Source organism: Penaeus vannamei, chromosome 10 (assembly GCF_042767895.1).
Source record: "Penaeus vannamei isolate JL-2024 chromosome 10, ASM4276789v1, whole genome shotgun sequence".
Lineage (NCBI taxonomy): Eukaryota > Metazoa > Arthropoda > Malacostraca > Decapoda > Penaeidae > Penaeus > Penaeus vannamei.
The window spans coordinates 13,857,794-13,875,297 of NC_091558.1; the positions used below are offsets into that span (position 1 = coordinate 13,857,794).

The 17,504-nt window shown below is 36.2% G+C and overlaps 1 protein-coding gene across 4 annotated transcripts in view; it reads left to right on the forward strand.

Moving 5' to 3' along the window:
• Nucleotides 1-1,406: 1,406 nt before the first annotated feature.
• MED24 (mediator complex subunit 24) overlaps nucleotides 1,407-17,504 on the forward strand; it is a 16,349-nt gene continuing 251 nt past the window's right edge. Inside the window, exons 1-23 of one of the 4 annotated variants that reach the window (XM_070126372.1) lie at nucleotides 1,407-1,444; nucleotides 3,071-3,108; nucleotides 4,566-4,723; nucleotides 4,880-5,005; nucleotides 5,223-5,324; nucleotides 5,476-5,559; nucleotides 5,757-5,907; nucleotides 6,058-6,160; nucleotides 6,440-6,614; nucleotides 7,500-7,656; nucleotides 8,031-8,217; nucleotides 9,241-9,376; nucleotides 9,748-9,879; nucleotides 10,079-10,183; nucleotides 10,748-10,914; nucleotides 11,722-11,899; nucleotides 12,105-12,214; nucleotides 12,352-12,441; nucleotides 12,697-12,892; nucleotides 13,491-13,632; nucleotides 13,799-13,902; nucleotides 14,040-14,255; nucleotides 16,886-17,504. The exon at nucleotides 16,886-17,504 is cut by the window's right edge and continues 251 nt beyond it. In XM_070126372.1, the coding sequence (XP_069982473.1) occupies nucleotides 4,613-4,723; nucleotides 4,880-5,005; nucleotides 5,223-5,324; nucleotides 5,476-5,559; nucleotides 5,757-5,907; nucleotides 6,058-6,160; nucleotides 6,440-6,614; nucleotides 7,500-7,656; nucleotides 8,031-8,217; nucleotides 9,241-9,376; nucleotides 9,748-9,879; nucleotides 10,079-10,183; nucleotides 10,748-10,914; nucleotides 11,722-11,899; nucleotides 12,105-12,214; nucleotides 12,352-12,441; nucleotides 12,697-12,892; nucleotides 13,491-13,632; nucleotides 13,799-13,902; nucleotides 14,040-14,255; nucleotides 16,886-17,239 (3,126 nt within the window). In that variant the 5' untranslated portion in view covers nucleotides 1,407-1,444; nucleotides 3,071-3,108; nucleotides 4,566-4,612 and the 3' untranslated portion in view covers nucleotides 17,240-17,504. Of the gene's footprint in view, nucleotides 1,445-3,070; nucleotides 3,109-3,945; nucleotides 4,104-4,565; nucleotides 4,724-4,879; nucleotides 5,006-5,222; nucleotides 5,325-5,475; nucleotides 5,560-5,756; nucleotides 5,908-6,057; nucleotides 6,161-6,439; nucleotides 6,615-7,499; nucleotides 7,657-8,030; nucleotides 8,218-9,240; nucleotides 9,377-9,747; nucleotides 9,880-10,078; nucleotides 10,184-10,747; nucleotides 10,915-11,721; nucleotides 11,900-12,104; nucleotides 12,215-12,351; nucleotides 12,442-12,693; nucleotides 12,893-13,490; nucleotides 13,633-13,798; nucleotides 13,903-14,039; nucleotides 14,256-16,885 lie in introns of those variants that run through there. The other 3 variants (XM_070126368.1, XM_070126371.1, XM_070126369.1) reach the window with 3 other exon arrangements.

Sequence of the window (17,504 nt, forward strand, 5' to 3'; positions counted from 1 at the left end):
AACACACACACACACACACATCTATCTCCACATACACATACACATTCATATGTATATAATAGGAGGCTTAAAACTTAACAAGAAACAATAAGCAAGGTCATCTCAAAGAATCAGTGAACACCATCATGCAGTATCAAATTGAAAAACTCCAACTTACAACAAATGAATGGCGCATATAAATATCTCCTAGTTGAACATACCTATAAATACAAGGGTGCTTTGTTGTATTTTTTACGGTTACCCCCCCCCCCCTAACACACTGCCCCCTACAATATTTAAACAATAATCAATGAACATCTTGAAGCTCTAATGTATGTGAATGCTATGCTAACGGATCTATATAGTCTTGTGTACAAAAAGAGTTTTTTTGTAGCACAGATTGCAGGAGAGTACATGATTAGGTTAGCAAGCTGAATTGGCAGTACTTATATAGCCAGCGAATTTATATTGAATCAAGACCCAAGATATATTTTCTGCGATTTACAGAGTACTCTTCAGGCTCTACATACTCGAGACAAAAGTGTAGGAACTATTGCAATTGACATCAGCATAAACGTACATCGTTCAAAAGAGCGAGGGCATGATCAATGTCTATATAAGTACTGATATAGACCTTGGACATGATAAGCATTTTGCGTGGATAACGTCGCATGGTCGTAGTTATCAAGGTAAACCAGCAAGTGACAAGCGAAGCGTGGATATAAATCTTGGAGTGCCTCTTGCTTGGATTTTGTACTTGATTAGAAGGTCCCCCATAAAGGAACTGATCGAGTTAATTCATTCTTAACGGCTTTGTGTGTGCATACACACACGCACACGCACGCACACACACACACACATACATGCACAGACACACACACACACACACACACACAGACACACACACACACACACACACACACACACACACACACACACACACACACAGACACACACACACACACACACACACACACACACACACACACATACACACACACACACATACAAACACGCACACATGCATACACACGCACACACACATACGCATATATAAATATATATATATATATATATATATATATATATATATATATATATATATATATATATATATATATATATATATATATATATATACATATATATGTATATATATATCATATTATATATATACATATATATATATATATATATATATATATATATATATATATATATATATATATATATATATATATATATATATGCGTGCGTGCTTGCGTGCGTGCGTGCGTGTGTGTATGTGTGTGTGTATGCATGTTTATATATGCATATTCATATCTTTATTTATATAATATGCATGCAATTTCCAGTTGAAAAATACATAGATGAATCAGGCATAATATTTGTTTACGCCCGTAGTCATCATTGTTTGTGTTTACTACGGTGAGTACACCGCTCTTTCACCTTTAGCGTACAAAAAGTACAAAAATTGTTTTGTTCCTTTAGCTGAAACTAAAGTTTAATGCATTAGAACGAATTTTTAAGAACTGGGTTATTCTGTGAAAATGTTGGAAGTCTAGAAGTCTTCAAAAATTATAATAAACACCAATACAAGTAGAGAGAAGTTTAGCGAAGACCCCGCTACTACCGCTAGATAGTGGATTTTCATCTGATATTGTATTACACATATTAAGCAAATTCTGCTTTTATAGTTTAGTCATTCATAAAGCAGGGATGTAGTTAATGCGTTGGAATAGAATGTTTGGTATTTACTGTTGGTATTTTAGACGTATAAGCTGTAAGTAATGTCGCCATTCCAACAGGTAATAAGTTTACAGTTACCCCCGTAATGCGGTAAACTAAGAAGAATATTGAAAAGTATTTCATTTCAGTGCTTTTGTTGATATTAAAAAATGATAGTACAGATAGACCATAACAAATCTAAAGCTTATTGACACAGGAATGGTACCTTATACACCGCCAGCACTCTGGTAAAGGACAACATATACTGGCCATGTAAAGTTTGTTGACCTCTTTGGCAGGTAATAGCCACATAAGGAATTATCTTTGATACATCATAATGAATATGATAGAATTTTAGCCTGAAGTTTGTAAATTATTACAAGAGAATAAAAGTAATATAATTATTTTTCTTCTATGAAATTTTGTAGACACATTACAAATAATCATATTACATTTAGTTAAATTTAGACAACACCTTCGCATAACTGATCACAATGATTTTGCTATCAATGGATTCCTCTACCCAGTAGTAGGGGAGGGCAGGAAAGGTAACAGGGAAATTGTTGGGTACAATATGAATATTATATCCAGAATATACACAGAATCAGTCACTATATTATCTATGTTTGCAGCCCCCCCTTGCTCCTACATATCAGTCATACACTGTATCCCGCCGAGAATACATAGAGGATTCTTTGTCTTCCACTGTAGGGCTTGGGAAATAGCTGTCATCTGGGAAGATTGTTGCTAATGGGGGTGGGAGTTTTTGCTGCATAATTTTTATATATTTGTTGAGAAGAAAGTGAGAGGAGTCCATTGATAACAAGGTCATTACAATTGGTTATGCAAAAGTATTTTGTAAATTTACCTACACCTCTATAAAATATCTGATTGTTTCTGGACCACTGTTTGTCGTACATTGGGCAAATAACAGTGTATGTTTACTCAGTGCGCTAAAAAGAGAAATGACAAATGCAACTAGTTGGTTGGAAATGCAGTGCAAAAAATTTGGTATGCAGAGTCAACTGAGAATAAGTGTACATGTTTGCATACTTTTACATTTCTATTTCACTAAATTTGTGTGTTACTGTTATAATATTGAAATATGTGTGGTGTTTAGAGCAATCATCTGCAATTCAAGGCATATGAAATATGTCATACTTGAGTGAATTTCCAGGTAGCAGTAGGTTCGCTTATATAGATGTGTACATTGTAATCAACAAGCTAAACATTTTGAAAACTGCCAGAAAATAAGGGACATAAAAAAGGAAAGTTATGGGATACTTTGATTTTATTGTTGATGTAATTGATACACTTGATATTTAATATTTTTACTAAACTCTATATATTTTTCTTATTACAGCAAGAATTTCCAAGAAATATGCATTTTTTTGGACTGTGGTAAGTGTTTGAATGTAAACCAACTTTTTTGAAAATACAAGTAATCCTCATTTTATGATGCCTCTGTTTGCAGTATTCCTTATAAACATTATTCATTTTTATGGCTCTCACTTGTTTATGACAGAAAAGATTTGGAATAATGCTAATTTTGAGCTAAGGCTCTGGAAGTTTTGACTAGTTCTCAGGATTTTGGATGTATCTTGTGCCTTCCCCCCCTCCCTCCTTTGCTCCCTCCAATGCAGTGCTTAATTGTTTTGGCCATTGCTCACCCATGACTGGTACAAGGTATTGGCCTGAAAGATGGCTCTCAATGGGATATCAAGTAATCATGTAAACAGTAAGAAAAAACGAAAGTACAAGAGTATATCACTTGCTAGGAAACAGTGTAAACAGTGTTTTTGACAATGCTGCTGCTAAAGCATTGAACTTGCCACATTTAACTGTGGCACATTTAACTGTGGATACAATCTATGAGAATAAGAAGATAAAGAAGACAGCTGTTCTATGTTCCTCAACAGTTATGCTGTTCACAAGTATTCTCCTGGCACTGTGATTGAAAAGATGGAAAAATGCTTGCAGCATTGTAATGAGCCTTATGACAAAGCCACACGATGCAAAAGCACTTTCTTTTGAAGAACCAACTAAAAAAAAAGACAATATAAAGAACTGATTGTATAGTAGCCTGCTGTTTTTCCACCATGTAGACACAGCACCTGACCTATATCATCAAAAGTTGTGCAAGATGTCAGTGATATATCTGCTACAGATATAAACAAGGAGAAGAAGAAGAAGAGAAGCCGCAAATAAGCTATACTGGATAGTTATTTTCACAAGGCGACAGTGTACGAAGAGGGACAAGGGATCCAAGGTCTGTGTAAGTGATTATTTAGACCTTGAAGGAATCTCTTCCCTGTCCCCACTACTTCAGAGTCTTTGTAAATGGCCACCCACGTTCCCCTCCACTGTCACGCACCAACCTTTTCTCAAACTCTGATGTAAGCTTGGTATATCTGTCTTGAATTATTGGGTATAATAGTTTACACAACTTTTAGAACTTCTTTGTAGAGTTTTTAATTTACCATATTTAACTATTTTCCAATAACTTAGAATCATGAAGTCAGGTTAGGAAATTGTTTTGTCTTTTCTTAGAGGAATGATTTTCTTGTTTTACATGATTTTATGTTTCAGCATGGATTCAGGAATGGAACTTTATAGTAGACCAAGGACTACATGTATTGAGATAACAATTTGTAGTTCAGAAATTTTTATTTGATTTGCTTCTTAGTTATAGCTTAGAAAATTTCATTCATACAGTGAAATAATTTAACTATGTGATGTCTTAGAATGTTTTAAAGTGATAGGGGTGATATCTTGTGATAGTTTTTTTTGTTATGTTTTTTATAGTTAATTTAATATTTTCAAAAGAAATTTAAATATTTATATCATCTTAATCACAGATCAAGCTTTGTGGACATCATTTGTCAACACAAGCAAATAGACCACAATGGTTTTAGAGCCACTATCCAGCAGTAAGGCTGGTACCATACGCTCTCTGCTCATCCGAGCATGGCGGGAGAGATGGTCAGACCTCCAGTGGGGCATTCACATCAAAACGGTAATTCGAGATGCAGTTTCTTTGCTTTTTGATATTTAGTATTCTGGAAGGTGATCATCTACATGCATTGTAAAGAATGTGACATTAATATAAAATTTTGATATTGGTTTTAGTTAGAATGATTTTATATAAAAATTCATTTATTATGCTCATCAGGTGCTGCCTCGTGCTGTGAGTGGAGACATCTACCATTTAGCCGACTACATTCTCCAACAAGCGCTCATGGGACCGCTACCAAATAATCTCATTCTTTCATATCTGAGGCATTCCCTCAGTTCACAGGTATAGAGTTCTTAGGGATGATTATAGATATAAACTAGAGTTAAATATTTTCTCTTTTATATTGGGTGAAGAATGTATGAGTTGGTACTATTCACATATGTTTCTTTTAATTGTTATTATTATTTTTTATTGATAAGTCTCAGGAACAGTTTAATTGTTAATGTTTTAAAATATCTAATGAAATTTTGTGCTTATGATTCCCTGCATTTCCTTTCAGATTGTATCATATGGTGGTGTGATTGAGAGCATCAGCAAGTATGATGGCCTGCACAAGCCTCATTGTGTTCATGCTCTGCTTGATCTCATGCAGTCTATGATGGTATGCTGATAGTATTTGAATCTTTTTTAAGCTTTAGAAGAAGTACCCCAATGTTGAAAAAATGTTTTATAGAATATTTAATTAATGTAATACATCTGTTCAATGTTTTAAGTTAACGTTACATCTAATATAGATTCATTATTTATTACAGAAAAGTGTATCATGTAGAGGAAAGCCAGAAGATTGTCTTGTTCTGGCTACTTCTATTGTTGGTGGGGTTAAATGGTTGATACAGGTGAGTTCAGTAGTTTATGTTTTAATATATGTGTATTATTTTTATGACATCACCACACCTTTTTTGTTGTATAACTATAATTTGGATACTGAAAATTCATATGAAAACACAGAAATTGACAAAAAATACTATTGTGATAAGGCCTTAAAAGGTGACATGTACACTATCTGGTATGATATTTACATTTTTACTCTTAGGTTATGGGGTGGTCAACACAGCAGCTGCTGGATCTGCGTAATGCCCCCGAACTCTCTGCCAACCTCAGCCTTGCTGCATCAATTTTGCATGAAATCCTGAACTGCACATTCCTTACCTGCATGTTGGAAATTGGCCGAAGAGAAGAACCAGGTGAGTGGCTACAACATGAGCTTTCTACATTAAAAAATAAAAAATGGACATCCAGTTGTTGCAGTTCAATCTGCACTTTGAAGAACATTATACCATCAGATTCTGAAGGCCTAGTTGTCTGAACCTATAAACACTGGGATTTGTTTTCAGGAACCTGGAGTACCTGCATGAAGAAGATGACTGAAGTAGAGACTCTTTTGGCCGGTGCTGGGACAATTATTGAAAACAAGGATATTCTCATCAAAACCGTTTGGTGAGCAGAATTTAGTCTAGTGTACTTCATATTACAAGCAAACATAACAGTATATGCATGATTTTAATTCCATAAAGAAAATTATTTTACATATATGTTTCTCTATTTATCTATCTACACACACACAAATACACACAAACACACACAAACACAAACATTAAATGAATATTAAGATTTTTATGTATATTTATATACTACTACCCATAAAAAGTGTAAGCTCTAGCCTTGAGCGATCTTTTGCCCCAAATATGTGTTATAATTAGATTTTTCTTTTTATAGTCAACTACGTGACATCCAGCCCTTGGACAGTATAGGCAGTAAGCACAAATTTGATAGCACTTCAGTTCCATTGTGCCATGCAATGCACAGTCTAGTGATGTTGGAAGTGATCACACATACCACACGGGATGCTGCAACATTTGCTCATCAGCTTCTTCTTCTGCAACAACTTCAGGTATAAAGAGATAGAGGATGGTGAAAGTGCATTTTTACAAATTGATTTATGATTTTTTTATTATTATTATTCATCTTTCTGTAGTTTCCTTGCAGATAAATTGTTCTGAAAGAATGTAATGATAGTAAGATAGGCAGTGGTATGTCCTTTTGTAATTAATATGCATTCATTTGTTGCTCCCAGTCTCGATGACAACCTTGGCCCTTCCATAGAGAAGAATGGAAGTTCAACCTACTATAGCCTTAACCTCCTGTAGTTTTGCTAATTAACTAGTTATAACTAGAATAGTTATATACTCTGACATAACCAAACTTAATTTAACTTTTGTCAGGCATAAAGAAAACTACCCTAGATTGATCAAACTCAGCCATTTCTAACTTTTAGTGTCTAGACGTCTCTGGATATGGGTCAATAGACAATGGACATAATTCATCCTGTGCACTCCCAATAAACCTCTCCTCTATGTGCCCAAACTCTGTGCCAGGCTTTCCTTGCTGACATTTGCACAAGAAGTTAGCACAGCTGTTATATTTAATTTGTTTGTTTTATATTAGCTATGCCCACAAGATATTGAAGTATCCAAGGATGTGATCTGGCACCTGCATAGACATACTCTGGCCACAGGGAAGGGATAAATTACAGAAAGCCCAGAGTTTCTGGGTTAAACTAGAGTACCAAACCCAATACTCAGTATTCATGCTAGTCTTGACTAAGTTTAAAATAATGTTACCTAAAGTGTTCCTTACAAAAGTTTCACAATGTTGTTGAATTCTTATTTCTATGAGGATGAGTGGGAGTTGGTTTTATTCAAATAGTTTTTCTGTGGTAAAGATTGTTTCCTTTGTAGCATTTTTATGAAGGCTTTTTATTTTTTTATCTTATTAGGGTCTCACCACAATGCAACTGTATTTAGAATTGTTGAGATCAAGTTTCCTTGGACTGAGCTGTCCTGAGCACCAGGCATACCAAGAATTGAAGTGGGTCGGATTCACCTTCATCAAAGTTCCAACAATTTTATATACCATCCATGTTATGCTGAATGGTAAGTAGGTAGTAGTATTTTGGCATGAATTTAAACTTGTCAAATTGATTCACTCTCAAAAGTTATACCCAGAGACAGATCAGTATCTCAGAATTTTAGAGCAACTGATTCCTTTGTTCTGAGTTCATACGTACTGACTTTGATTTTGTAGATGATGAATTGAAGTTATACTTTTTAGATAATCATTGATTTTTTATTGCAATATATTAGTTTCAATTCATTAAAAGAATAAATAGATATTTATATGTATGTGTATGAATTTGAAATCCGCTTCAGTCTATGTTCCATTTATTAACTTTATGAGGAGGTTTTGGTGCATAATTAATTATTGATTGGACATTAATGCTTATTTTAAATAACATTAATTTTTGCAGGAGAAAATGCCACAGGAGAATCTGAAGATTTACTAACAGCAGTTCAGCGTTTGGCACAATTAACAATACTGTTAGATCAAGTTGACTCTAGAATCAACTGTAATTGTCTTGAATACCTTCTGAATGAACTTTGTAACAAGACCAGCTTGATATCTGAAAGAGATGCCCAAGAAATCATTACAAAAAGGTTTGTATTTTTAATATTAAATTTGGATCAAATGAAGGTTTGATACCCAGCTCTCCAATCCCAGTATATGATTTTAGTCTGTCCTCATTTTAGTCTGTCCCAGTTCTAGCTACCTTGTTTCAGTCTTTCTTTGCCTCAGATACCATGGCTTAGTCTTTCCTAGCACAGAATACCTATAGCATTTTAAAAAGCAAACACTTTGATAGAATAAACATTGTAACATAGTTACAGTGCCTAAGTCTGTGTATTTGCAACTTACCTTTTCCTGCATGTCTAAAAGCATCCAGATGTCTTCTCAATCTATTACTCATTTATCAGGCAGTCTTGAGATTTTGTTCAACTGAAAAAATATTTAAAGAAAATATAGATATATTAGTTGCTATCTAGATTTGTTTTTAGACAATCCTTTCATATTGAATGTTATTCATAATTTAACACAATTTAATTGAAAGAAACAAAGCATGTAATATTGCATGTGTGCGGCTGTGCATTTCTGTGCATGCACAGACACACATACACAGCAGTTTTATCTGAAAAATGATGTTCATCCATATTATATTTTAACAGTTTTTTTTTTCTTACATTTTATAAGTATGTGCATGCTACACTCTTTTGAATCTGGCATTCTATTAATTGTTATGATCTGTGTTAATTCTGTTGTAGTACCTGTCATGGCCTATTCCAGGTCTGGTTACCCAAGTGTGAGATATCTCAGCCTGGTCTATCCCAATACAGGATATCCAGAGCATGCGGGGTATCAAATGTTTTGATTGATCCATAGATTGTAAACTTAACAGACCCCCATTATTAGCAATGGTTGTGTATATCATGTATCAGCAATATGAATTCATATAACTTATATATTTCAGCAGTAGATATTTTTACCCTTTACTTATGTTTGATTTTTCCACTTGTATATTATTGTGAGTTTCTGAATACTCTTATTATTGTTCTCAATGTTATTTCATAAGCATCCATTAAAGTATATTTCTTTAGTAACTATATTTCTGTTCTTTATGGCAGGGTAAAGGAATCCAATGTCCTGTCCAATATTCAGAAGAATGATGCCCAAGGCTCTCATCCTGGTAATCCAAACCTTATCCTTCGTGCCCAGCCTACTGTCACCAGTATATTAAAGACACTCAGTAATAAGAATCAGGTACTTTCTTAGGTTGCTTGTGAAACTGTGTTGTTTGATCTCATGTCATAGTTTGTAAATAATTGAATGTCATGTTGTGGTGCACCATAATATTTCTGAGTGATATTAGTTATGATAGTTGTGTTAATGATTGCTCTTATGATAGGGACAGTGAAACTGTTCAAAATAGTTATGACAGTAATAAAATGATGAAAATAATAAATGAAATAAATTTGGAATGTGATAATAGGAAAGTGACTTAAATTATAAGAATCAGTAAAACAATTATGATAATTGCAATGACCTACTGTAAGGGAACCAAGAAATAGTTATATAAAAGACACTGTAGGGATTATGAAAACTAATAGATTAAATTGTTATTGTTCTGGCAGGAATCTGTTTTACCTGTCATGAATTTGCTGATTAGTGGGAAGAGTCGAGATCTTCTGCTGGTTGCAGCTGCTGCCTCTGGCAGTCTTCATATATTTGCACAGAAGTTTGTCAAATTTAATGAAGTCAGTATGGTAAGTTCTTTTATTTTCATTTTGTATATGTTTATGAGTATATGATTATATTAAGGAGGAAGAAGGAAGATCTTTGATACCATACTCATTTTTTGAGTTAATATACACATATCATCATTGCTGTTGCTGTATATTTTGTCATCTGCTGCAATGATACTATGTTGACCATAGGCATTATTAACTTTTTACTCTTCTGCAGGATCCTCAGCCTGGAGAGACTTCCAAAATGGCTATCAACCGTGCTCTGATGTTTGATATTTCCTTCCTCTTGTTATGCCATATTGCACAACTTTATGGCATTGATGTAAGTATAAATGTGTCTTTTATCACCATCACTAATATTTTTACATGTAATTTTGAAATATTATTCTGGTATAAGTTTTATTCATTGTTTGGTTGTAATGATCACAGAGTTTTAGTTACACTTTGTTGAACCATACTTCAAAGCTATTGATATTTCAAAGAAATGATAGATTACCATTACAAGGAATGATATATACAAGTATAAAACATGTTATAGTATTGTGATATATACATGTACAGTAACAGTTTTCCAGCAGTTGATGAGTACTTCTTTTAACTTCTTGACACACCTACAGGGCATGTAGGCACCCTATCCACTGTGATTTGACTTATTGATTTTGTTTATACATAGAAGACTTTACAAGTGTTTAGTCACCAAGAAGTCAAATACTAGGCCAGCCTGATCTCACCTATTTAAACTGTTCTTTGAATTTTTACAGAAAAGTTTTTATTTTTATTACTATTGGTATAGTGAACCCACTCACAATGGTTGATTGGTTAATAGACAACATATGAAATACCATCTCATAATACTGCAAGCTCCCTATTTTTTCCAAATACACAGGTGGTTGTATCAGAAAAGTGTGAGACTTTTGTAGAACAGTGGATGAAGGAGAACATGCCGGAATTAGGCCGTGTAAAAGCACCATTGATGACCACTCGCACAGACCAAAATGCTGTTGAGGACTTCATTAGACAAGTCAATGTTACAGACCTTGATTTGAAGTACAAGTAAGTCAAGCAGATATTTATTTTGTACATCTTACTCAATTTTCTTGTACACTCAATTCCTCTGCTAACACAAACCCAAGTGTGTTAGCTTATAGTGCACAAAATTCAGTGCATAGGTGTTTTTGAAGTAATATGGAGTACATTTTGACATTATCTTCTGCGAGAGTCTTATTGGTGAAGGAATACTATTTGTGAGTGTGAACAATGAGGTAGAGGGTGAGGAAGAGGGAGAGAAAGAAAGAAAGAAAGAAAGAAAGAAAGAAAGAAAGAAAGAGAGGGTGAGAGAGAATGATTATATGTGATTAGGTTTTGTATTCTTGTTGACACATTTATTTTTTATTATATAATCTAAATGTGTCAAATGAATCATTCTCATTCCCTGTTTTGGTGTTTATGAAAAAATGGGAACAAATCCGTAGGTAGATCATGTCTGAAAACCAGTTGAGATTATTATCATTATTTCTTAAGATCCAGTAACGCAAAATTCTGTTATAGCTCTTAGGTATGCAGCTAATTAAGGGCAATAGCAGAGAGTTAGGTGTATGTATATTTTTGAATGTTTGACTAGCCTGAGCTGGGACAGACTTTATTATTGTAGCTGTTTGTTCATCATTTTCTTTTTCTTGAAGCAGTAGGCCAAAGAAATTCATATTTAATGAGATCTCCTTTTGTGATGATTGCAATATAATTCTTGTAAATATTAAAAAAAAGATTATTGCTGTATATATCAGTAGTAGTTTCAAAAGCTCTACCAATTTTCAGGCTTGAGAAAATATGATATTATGCTAACTTCATTTTCTGTTTCAGTATGGTGCCATGGAGTGAGTTATGTCAGGTAGCGGCAGTTGCATTTAGGGAAGTGGTGAGTGCTGCTCAACAAGGAGCAGTGCCAATACAGCGTGTGAAAGAGTTGCTTGACCGTCTTCGATATCACTTGTGCTGTCTTCCCATTTGTGTGGCCACTTGGCTCTGTTCCCATGTGCAGGTTAGTAGTGTAAAGCAAAAGAATGTGAAACAGAAAAGTGAAATAAGTTTAAAAAGAGGGTTATTAAGGTGTTTATTCAGATTGAACTTCATCAAACATAATTTATATATATTTTATTTCAATTCCTTGAGGAATATGCATATCATATGTTTTTAAGTGTTGTTATGATGAGAGTGTGTAATTTTACATATATATATCTCTTCAGGTTGTGGATGGAGAGCAAGCAGTCCAGCCACTTAGCTTTTTAAACTACCTTCTGACTTCTTTTAATGATCACGATGCTTCTGTACCAACTCTTGAAAATTTCAAGGATAGGTAAAACTAACAACCATTTTTTTAAGGAAACACTGATAAGAATAATAGTTGCTAGTAACTGATAAAGAAATACATTTGGTTAATCACAAAAGATGTGTTTAAAGAGTTTACTGATATTTTTTTATACAAATTTTCAGATCTACATTAATGGTGCAGATTGTCGAAAATATGGCACAGGTAATGAAAGGAGGAGCACAACCAGCAGTTAACAATGATTCCATGAACAAGTAAGTTTATACATATATTTATATCTTGTTAGTGATCATATCTTTTTTTTCTTCAGAATTGGCCGATTGTATTTAAGTACGACATTGGTGATATGTATTTTTTTTTCTTCTTCTTCTTTTTTTTCTTTTCTTTTTACAAAACTTTGTTCAGGCAAGAGTAAACAACTTTTTTCATTTCTTTTTTGTCACTTGTTTAATTTACTCCATTTAGATGTGATGTAAAGCCTAACCCCAATATTTCTGTCCACACAGTAGCAGTTCAGGGAAAAGCCTCCAGAAAGAAGAAAGTACGAACTCACTCCTCTCATCCCAGGAACCTCTGTCAAACCTGCTGAGAGAAACATGGAAGCAAGTATTCCCGGGAGGAGTCATAACACATAAAGCTCTAGCCACTTTTCGGGATCTCCTAAGGCTAGGTGGTATCAAGTGGTTTGTCTGCGACTTGGTGAAAGTAAGTTGGATTGGACCGGATTGGCTTTTAAAAGTTTATTGTCCTCTTTCTTGAAAACTTTCACTTGATCAAATTTGATTCAATTCAATGTTCATAGAATACATTACTATTTTTGATGCATAGTTCATCCACGAAGTCATTGCAGACACTTGGGTCTTTTCTGGGATGATGTCCTTTCCACTGGGGGATACTGTACATAGTGGCTGACAATCACTCACTGTGGCTGTCTATGGATCCTCGGACAGACAAGTCTAGTATGCTTAAGGGAAATGAAGGCCTCCAATTGGGAAGGGCTGTAGGGGTAATATGGTGAGTGTGGCTGAAAAAGTCTTGCAAAAGTGTCAGATATATTAGGGACACTAAATACATGTCATTCAAAGCAAAAGAGAAAAATTCTACCAGTTATAGACAGCTCAGCCACAATCACTATAAGTAGCGAAGACCATGCAGAATGTGGTAAGCTACCTTTGTGGTGAAAAAAATACTTATGGGTAGATGCTTGGTATTTAAAAGGTGGTTTTGCATTACAGTCATAGGTAACACACTACACCATAGTTGAAAAGACTGAATATTATAAAGATGTTCTCTATGCTTTCAGACTGGGATGCAGAGTGTTTTCAAGTCAGATTTGGCACGGGCAGTTGATCTCATCTATGCCCTTTTACACCAAGATGTGGTTGGTTGCACTCTGAGCTTATTGGTCCATGCTCTGCCCATGTACATATCTGGGCCTTGTTCAGGTGAGACCTTTGATAAGTTTATCTGTAAGATCCTGCTTGTCTCTTAAAAACAAATTTTACCTTCTTGACATATTGGATGCTGTGAAAGAATAGATTTGTATATGTTTTAAGAAAAAATACTGGTATTGTTGTGACTTTCATGGCTTGTATATTTTTTTCTTTCCAGCTGATTTGCTTAGTGAACCTAGAACACATGCTCTGGCCCATCTTGCCGTTATGATGATCATATCTGCTTGGTTGGCTGTTCAGCAACCTCCCGTTAAGCCTGAGGTAAGTGATTGAGATGAAGGATTCCAATAAAGAGAAGTATTGAGAAGATGAGAAAAAAGCAGAAAGACTGCTGAGAGTAACTCATAGAGACACATAATTTTATGTTTAATACTTAAATCATTCTTAATATCCAACAGCCAGGGAGTACAATGAGTATGGTAATGGGAGCCACACCTGGAGGTCCTAGCAACTACAGAAAGCGTACCTATCATGATCGCATACTGGATGACCTTGAATCAAGCTTGCAGGCACATTCTGTAGAGTTGGCAATTGCCAGAGGTACTCCAGGGTTGACAAAAGATGGGACATCACTTCTGGTTGCTGTACAGTCACTACTCTTACTCATGACACAGGTATGCCTAATGAACGCTGGAAATACCTCACAGGCTTGTGTTGATTGCAGTTTGATTATTGATTTTTATATTTCATTTTTTTGAAAAATTGAGTTGGGATCATTTATGTGGAAGTAGGATTTCTTCATTTATTATGCCCATTTCAGAAGTCAGTGTAATATAAGTGATCTACTAACACAGTGTCTCTGGGCTGGCTGATGGGCTTAAACTAAGGGGTGCTTGAACCAAGGGTTCCACTAGTTAGCAGAAAGATTTTTTAGTCTAGGCTTCTTCTTTTTTTCATGTGTTTATGTCTGTTGTGTTTGTGCGTTTGTACATGGCTATGTGGATGTAAATGTATACAGGGGTGCAGGTAATTTAGAAGCAAAATAAAATTCTCTCTCTCTCTCTCTCTCTCTCTCTCTCTCTCTCTCTCTCTCTCTCTCTCTCTCTCTCTCTCTCTCTCTCTCTCTCTCTCTCTCTCTCTCTCTCTCTCTCTCTCTCTCTCTCTCTCTCTCTCTCTCTCTCTCTCTCTCTCTCTCTCTCTTCTCTCTCTCTCTCTCTCTCTCTCTCTCTCTCTGTCTCTCTCTGTCCTCTGTCCTCTGTCCTCTGTCTCTCTCTGTCCTCTGTCCTCTGTCCTCTGTCCTCTGTCCTCTGTCCTCTGTCCTCTGTCCTCTGTCCTCTGTCCTCTGTCCTCTGTCCTCTGTCCTCTGTCCTCTGTCCTCTGTCCTCTGTCCTCTGTCCTCTGTCCTCTGTCCTCTGTCCTCTGTCCTCTGTCCTCTGTCCTCTGTCCTCTGTCCTCTGTCCTCTGTCTCTCTGTCTCTCTGTCTCTCTGTCTCTCTGTCTCTCTGTCTCTCTGTCTCTCTGTCTCTCTGTCTCTCTGTCTCTCTGTCTCTCTGTCTCTCTGTCTCTCTGTCTCTCTGTCTCTCTGTCTCTCTGTCTCTCTGTCTCTCTGTCTCTCTGTCTCTCTGTCTCTCTGTCTCTCTGTCTCTCTGTCTCTCTGTCTCTCTGTCTCTCTGTCTCTCTGTCTCTCTGTCTCTCTGTCTCTCTGTCTCTCTGTCTCTCTGTCTCTCTGTCTCTCTGTCTCTCTGTCTCTCTGTCTCTCTGTCTCTCTGTCTCTCTGTCTCTCTGTCTCTCTGTCTCTCTGTCTCTCTGTCTCTCTGTCTCTCTGTCTCTCTGTCTCTCTGTCTCTCTGTCTCTCTGTCTCTCTGTCTCTCTGTCTCTCTGTCTCTCTGTCTCTCTGTCTCTCTGTCTCTCTGTCTCTCTGTCTCTCTGTCTCTCTGTCTCTCTGTCTCTCTGTCTCTCTGTCTCTCTGTCTCTCTGTCTCTCTGTCTCTCTGTCTCTCTGTCTCTCTGTCTCTCTGTCTCTCTGTCTCTCTGTCTCTCTGTCTCTCTGTCTCTCTGTCTCTCTGTCTCTCTGTCTCTCTGTCTCTCTGTCTCTCTGTCTCTCTGTCTCTCTGTCTCTCTGTCTCTCTGTCTCTCTGTCTCTCTGTCTCTCTGTCTCTCTGTCTCTCTGTCTCTCTGTCTCTCTGTCTCTCTGTCTCTCTGTCTCTCTGTCTCTCTGTCTCTCTGTCTCTCTGTCTCTCTGTCTCTCTCTCTCTCTCTCTCTCTCTCTCTCTCTCTCTCGCTCTCTTTCTCTCTCTCTCTCTCTCTCTCTCTCTCTCTCTCTCTCTCTCTCTCTCTCTCTCTCTCTCTCTCTCTCTCTCTCTCTCTCTCTCTCTCTCTCTCTCTCTCTCTCTCTCTCTCTCTCTCTCTCTCTCTCTCTCTCTCTCTCTCTCTCTCTCTCTCTCTCTCATAAAAACCAGGGATCTTTTATCATTAAGACTATCTGAAGCAACATGTCTATATTTAGCAAGAAAGGGATCATCATTCTGAGCTGCAATTAATCTGTTTCATGTGATCTTTTGCAAGATCAGATTATCAACTGGATCCGCTTATTCTAAAGAAGTCTTATTCTGTAACTTCTGAGAACGAGTAATAGCATATACAGGAAAAATCTGAGGTTTTATCTGATCCAGCTCTATGGTTGGACTATAAGGTAAAGGCTTAGCTACTACATCAATTGAAGGGTAAACTAATTTCCCTGCCAAATCATGTCCCGGAATTAAACTTGCTCCTACTATAGGAAAAGCTTTGTCTGTGACAGCTATCTTTACTTCCCCTGATACGTAGTCAGAACTTGGGAAAAAGTTAGCTAATTTATAACTAATTTGTGGAGTAAAGTCTTTAACAACAACTCTTTCACCTGTGTATTTGGTCTCAATCCCAGGTAAAGCCGATTTATAAACCATACATTGAGCAGCTCCCATGTCCCTAAGGATGAGTATGGGATATGATTTACCCATGAAATTAAGTGAGACAGTTCCCCGATATTTAAGATCACTGAAGGGATCTTGAGAGTTTGCAAAAGTCACACTTGTCACAGGTTTTGATTCCAAAGCCTTGATCCTTGGATTTATGAATTGTCTTACATTCATGCTAGACTTTCTACACTACAAGTCTTTGCATATATATACATGTTTATATATATATATATATATATATATATATATATATATATATATAATATTTATTTTTCTCTTTATTTATAAGTATGTATGTAGGAAATTTTATTTGTTTTTGTGATTGTAAAAGTTCTAATTGGCTTTACAGGTTAGCCGTGCAGGTGTTGTGAGTCCAGTAACTAGGCTTGTTGTTAACATTCTACATGAGCTCATAGCTGCCCCATACAGCCACACCCTCCTCACCCTGACTCCTCCTGCATTACTGCCTAATTTGGTGCCTCTCCTGTCACCACCGGATGCTTTCACATATGCTGAATTGTTGGCAATCACTGCTCCCAAGCCCACCTGTCAGTCTGGCCTGGCCAAGGATTTCATTGGTGATTTCATTGGTGCCCAAACCCCGGCCCAGGCTGCTGGAGCAAGAAGAGCAGCAGCCAAGCTCCTCTGTGTTCAGCGGAACCTGGCCTTGGCTAATGAATCTTTCACAGAACTGACTCTGTGAGGATGCGAAATGTCTTGAAATGTGTTTAGGATTTTATAAGGTATTTTTATATGACTGAAGGAAGAAGTGAAATTGATCTGCAGCAAGAGAGGGAAAAAGATGAAGGTGCTGGATGACGTGAGTGTATATAAGTATGAAATATGATTTGATAATGGATTCTCAGCCAAGGCCCAAGGTTCTGTTACCACTCATCATAGATATTCTGTATAGAAACAATATTCCAGTCAAGAGCTTTGTTAATTTAACACAAAAGGTAGAAAATGCA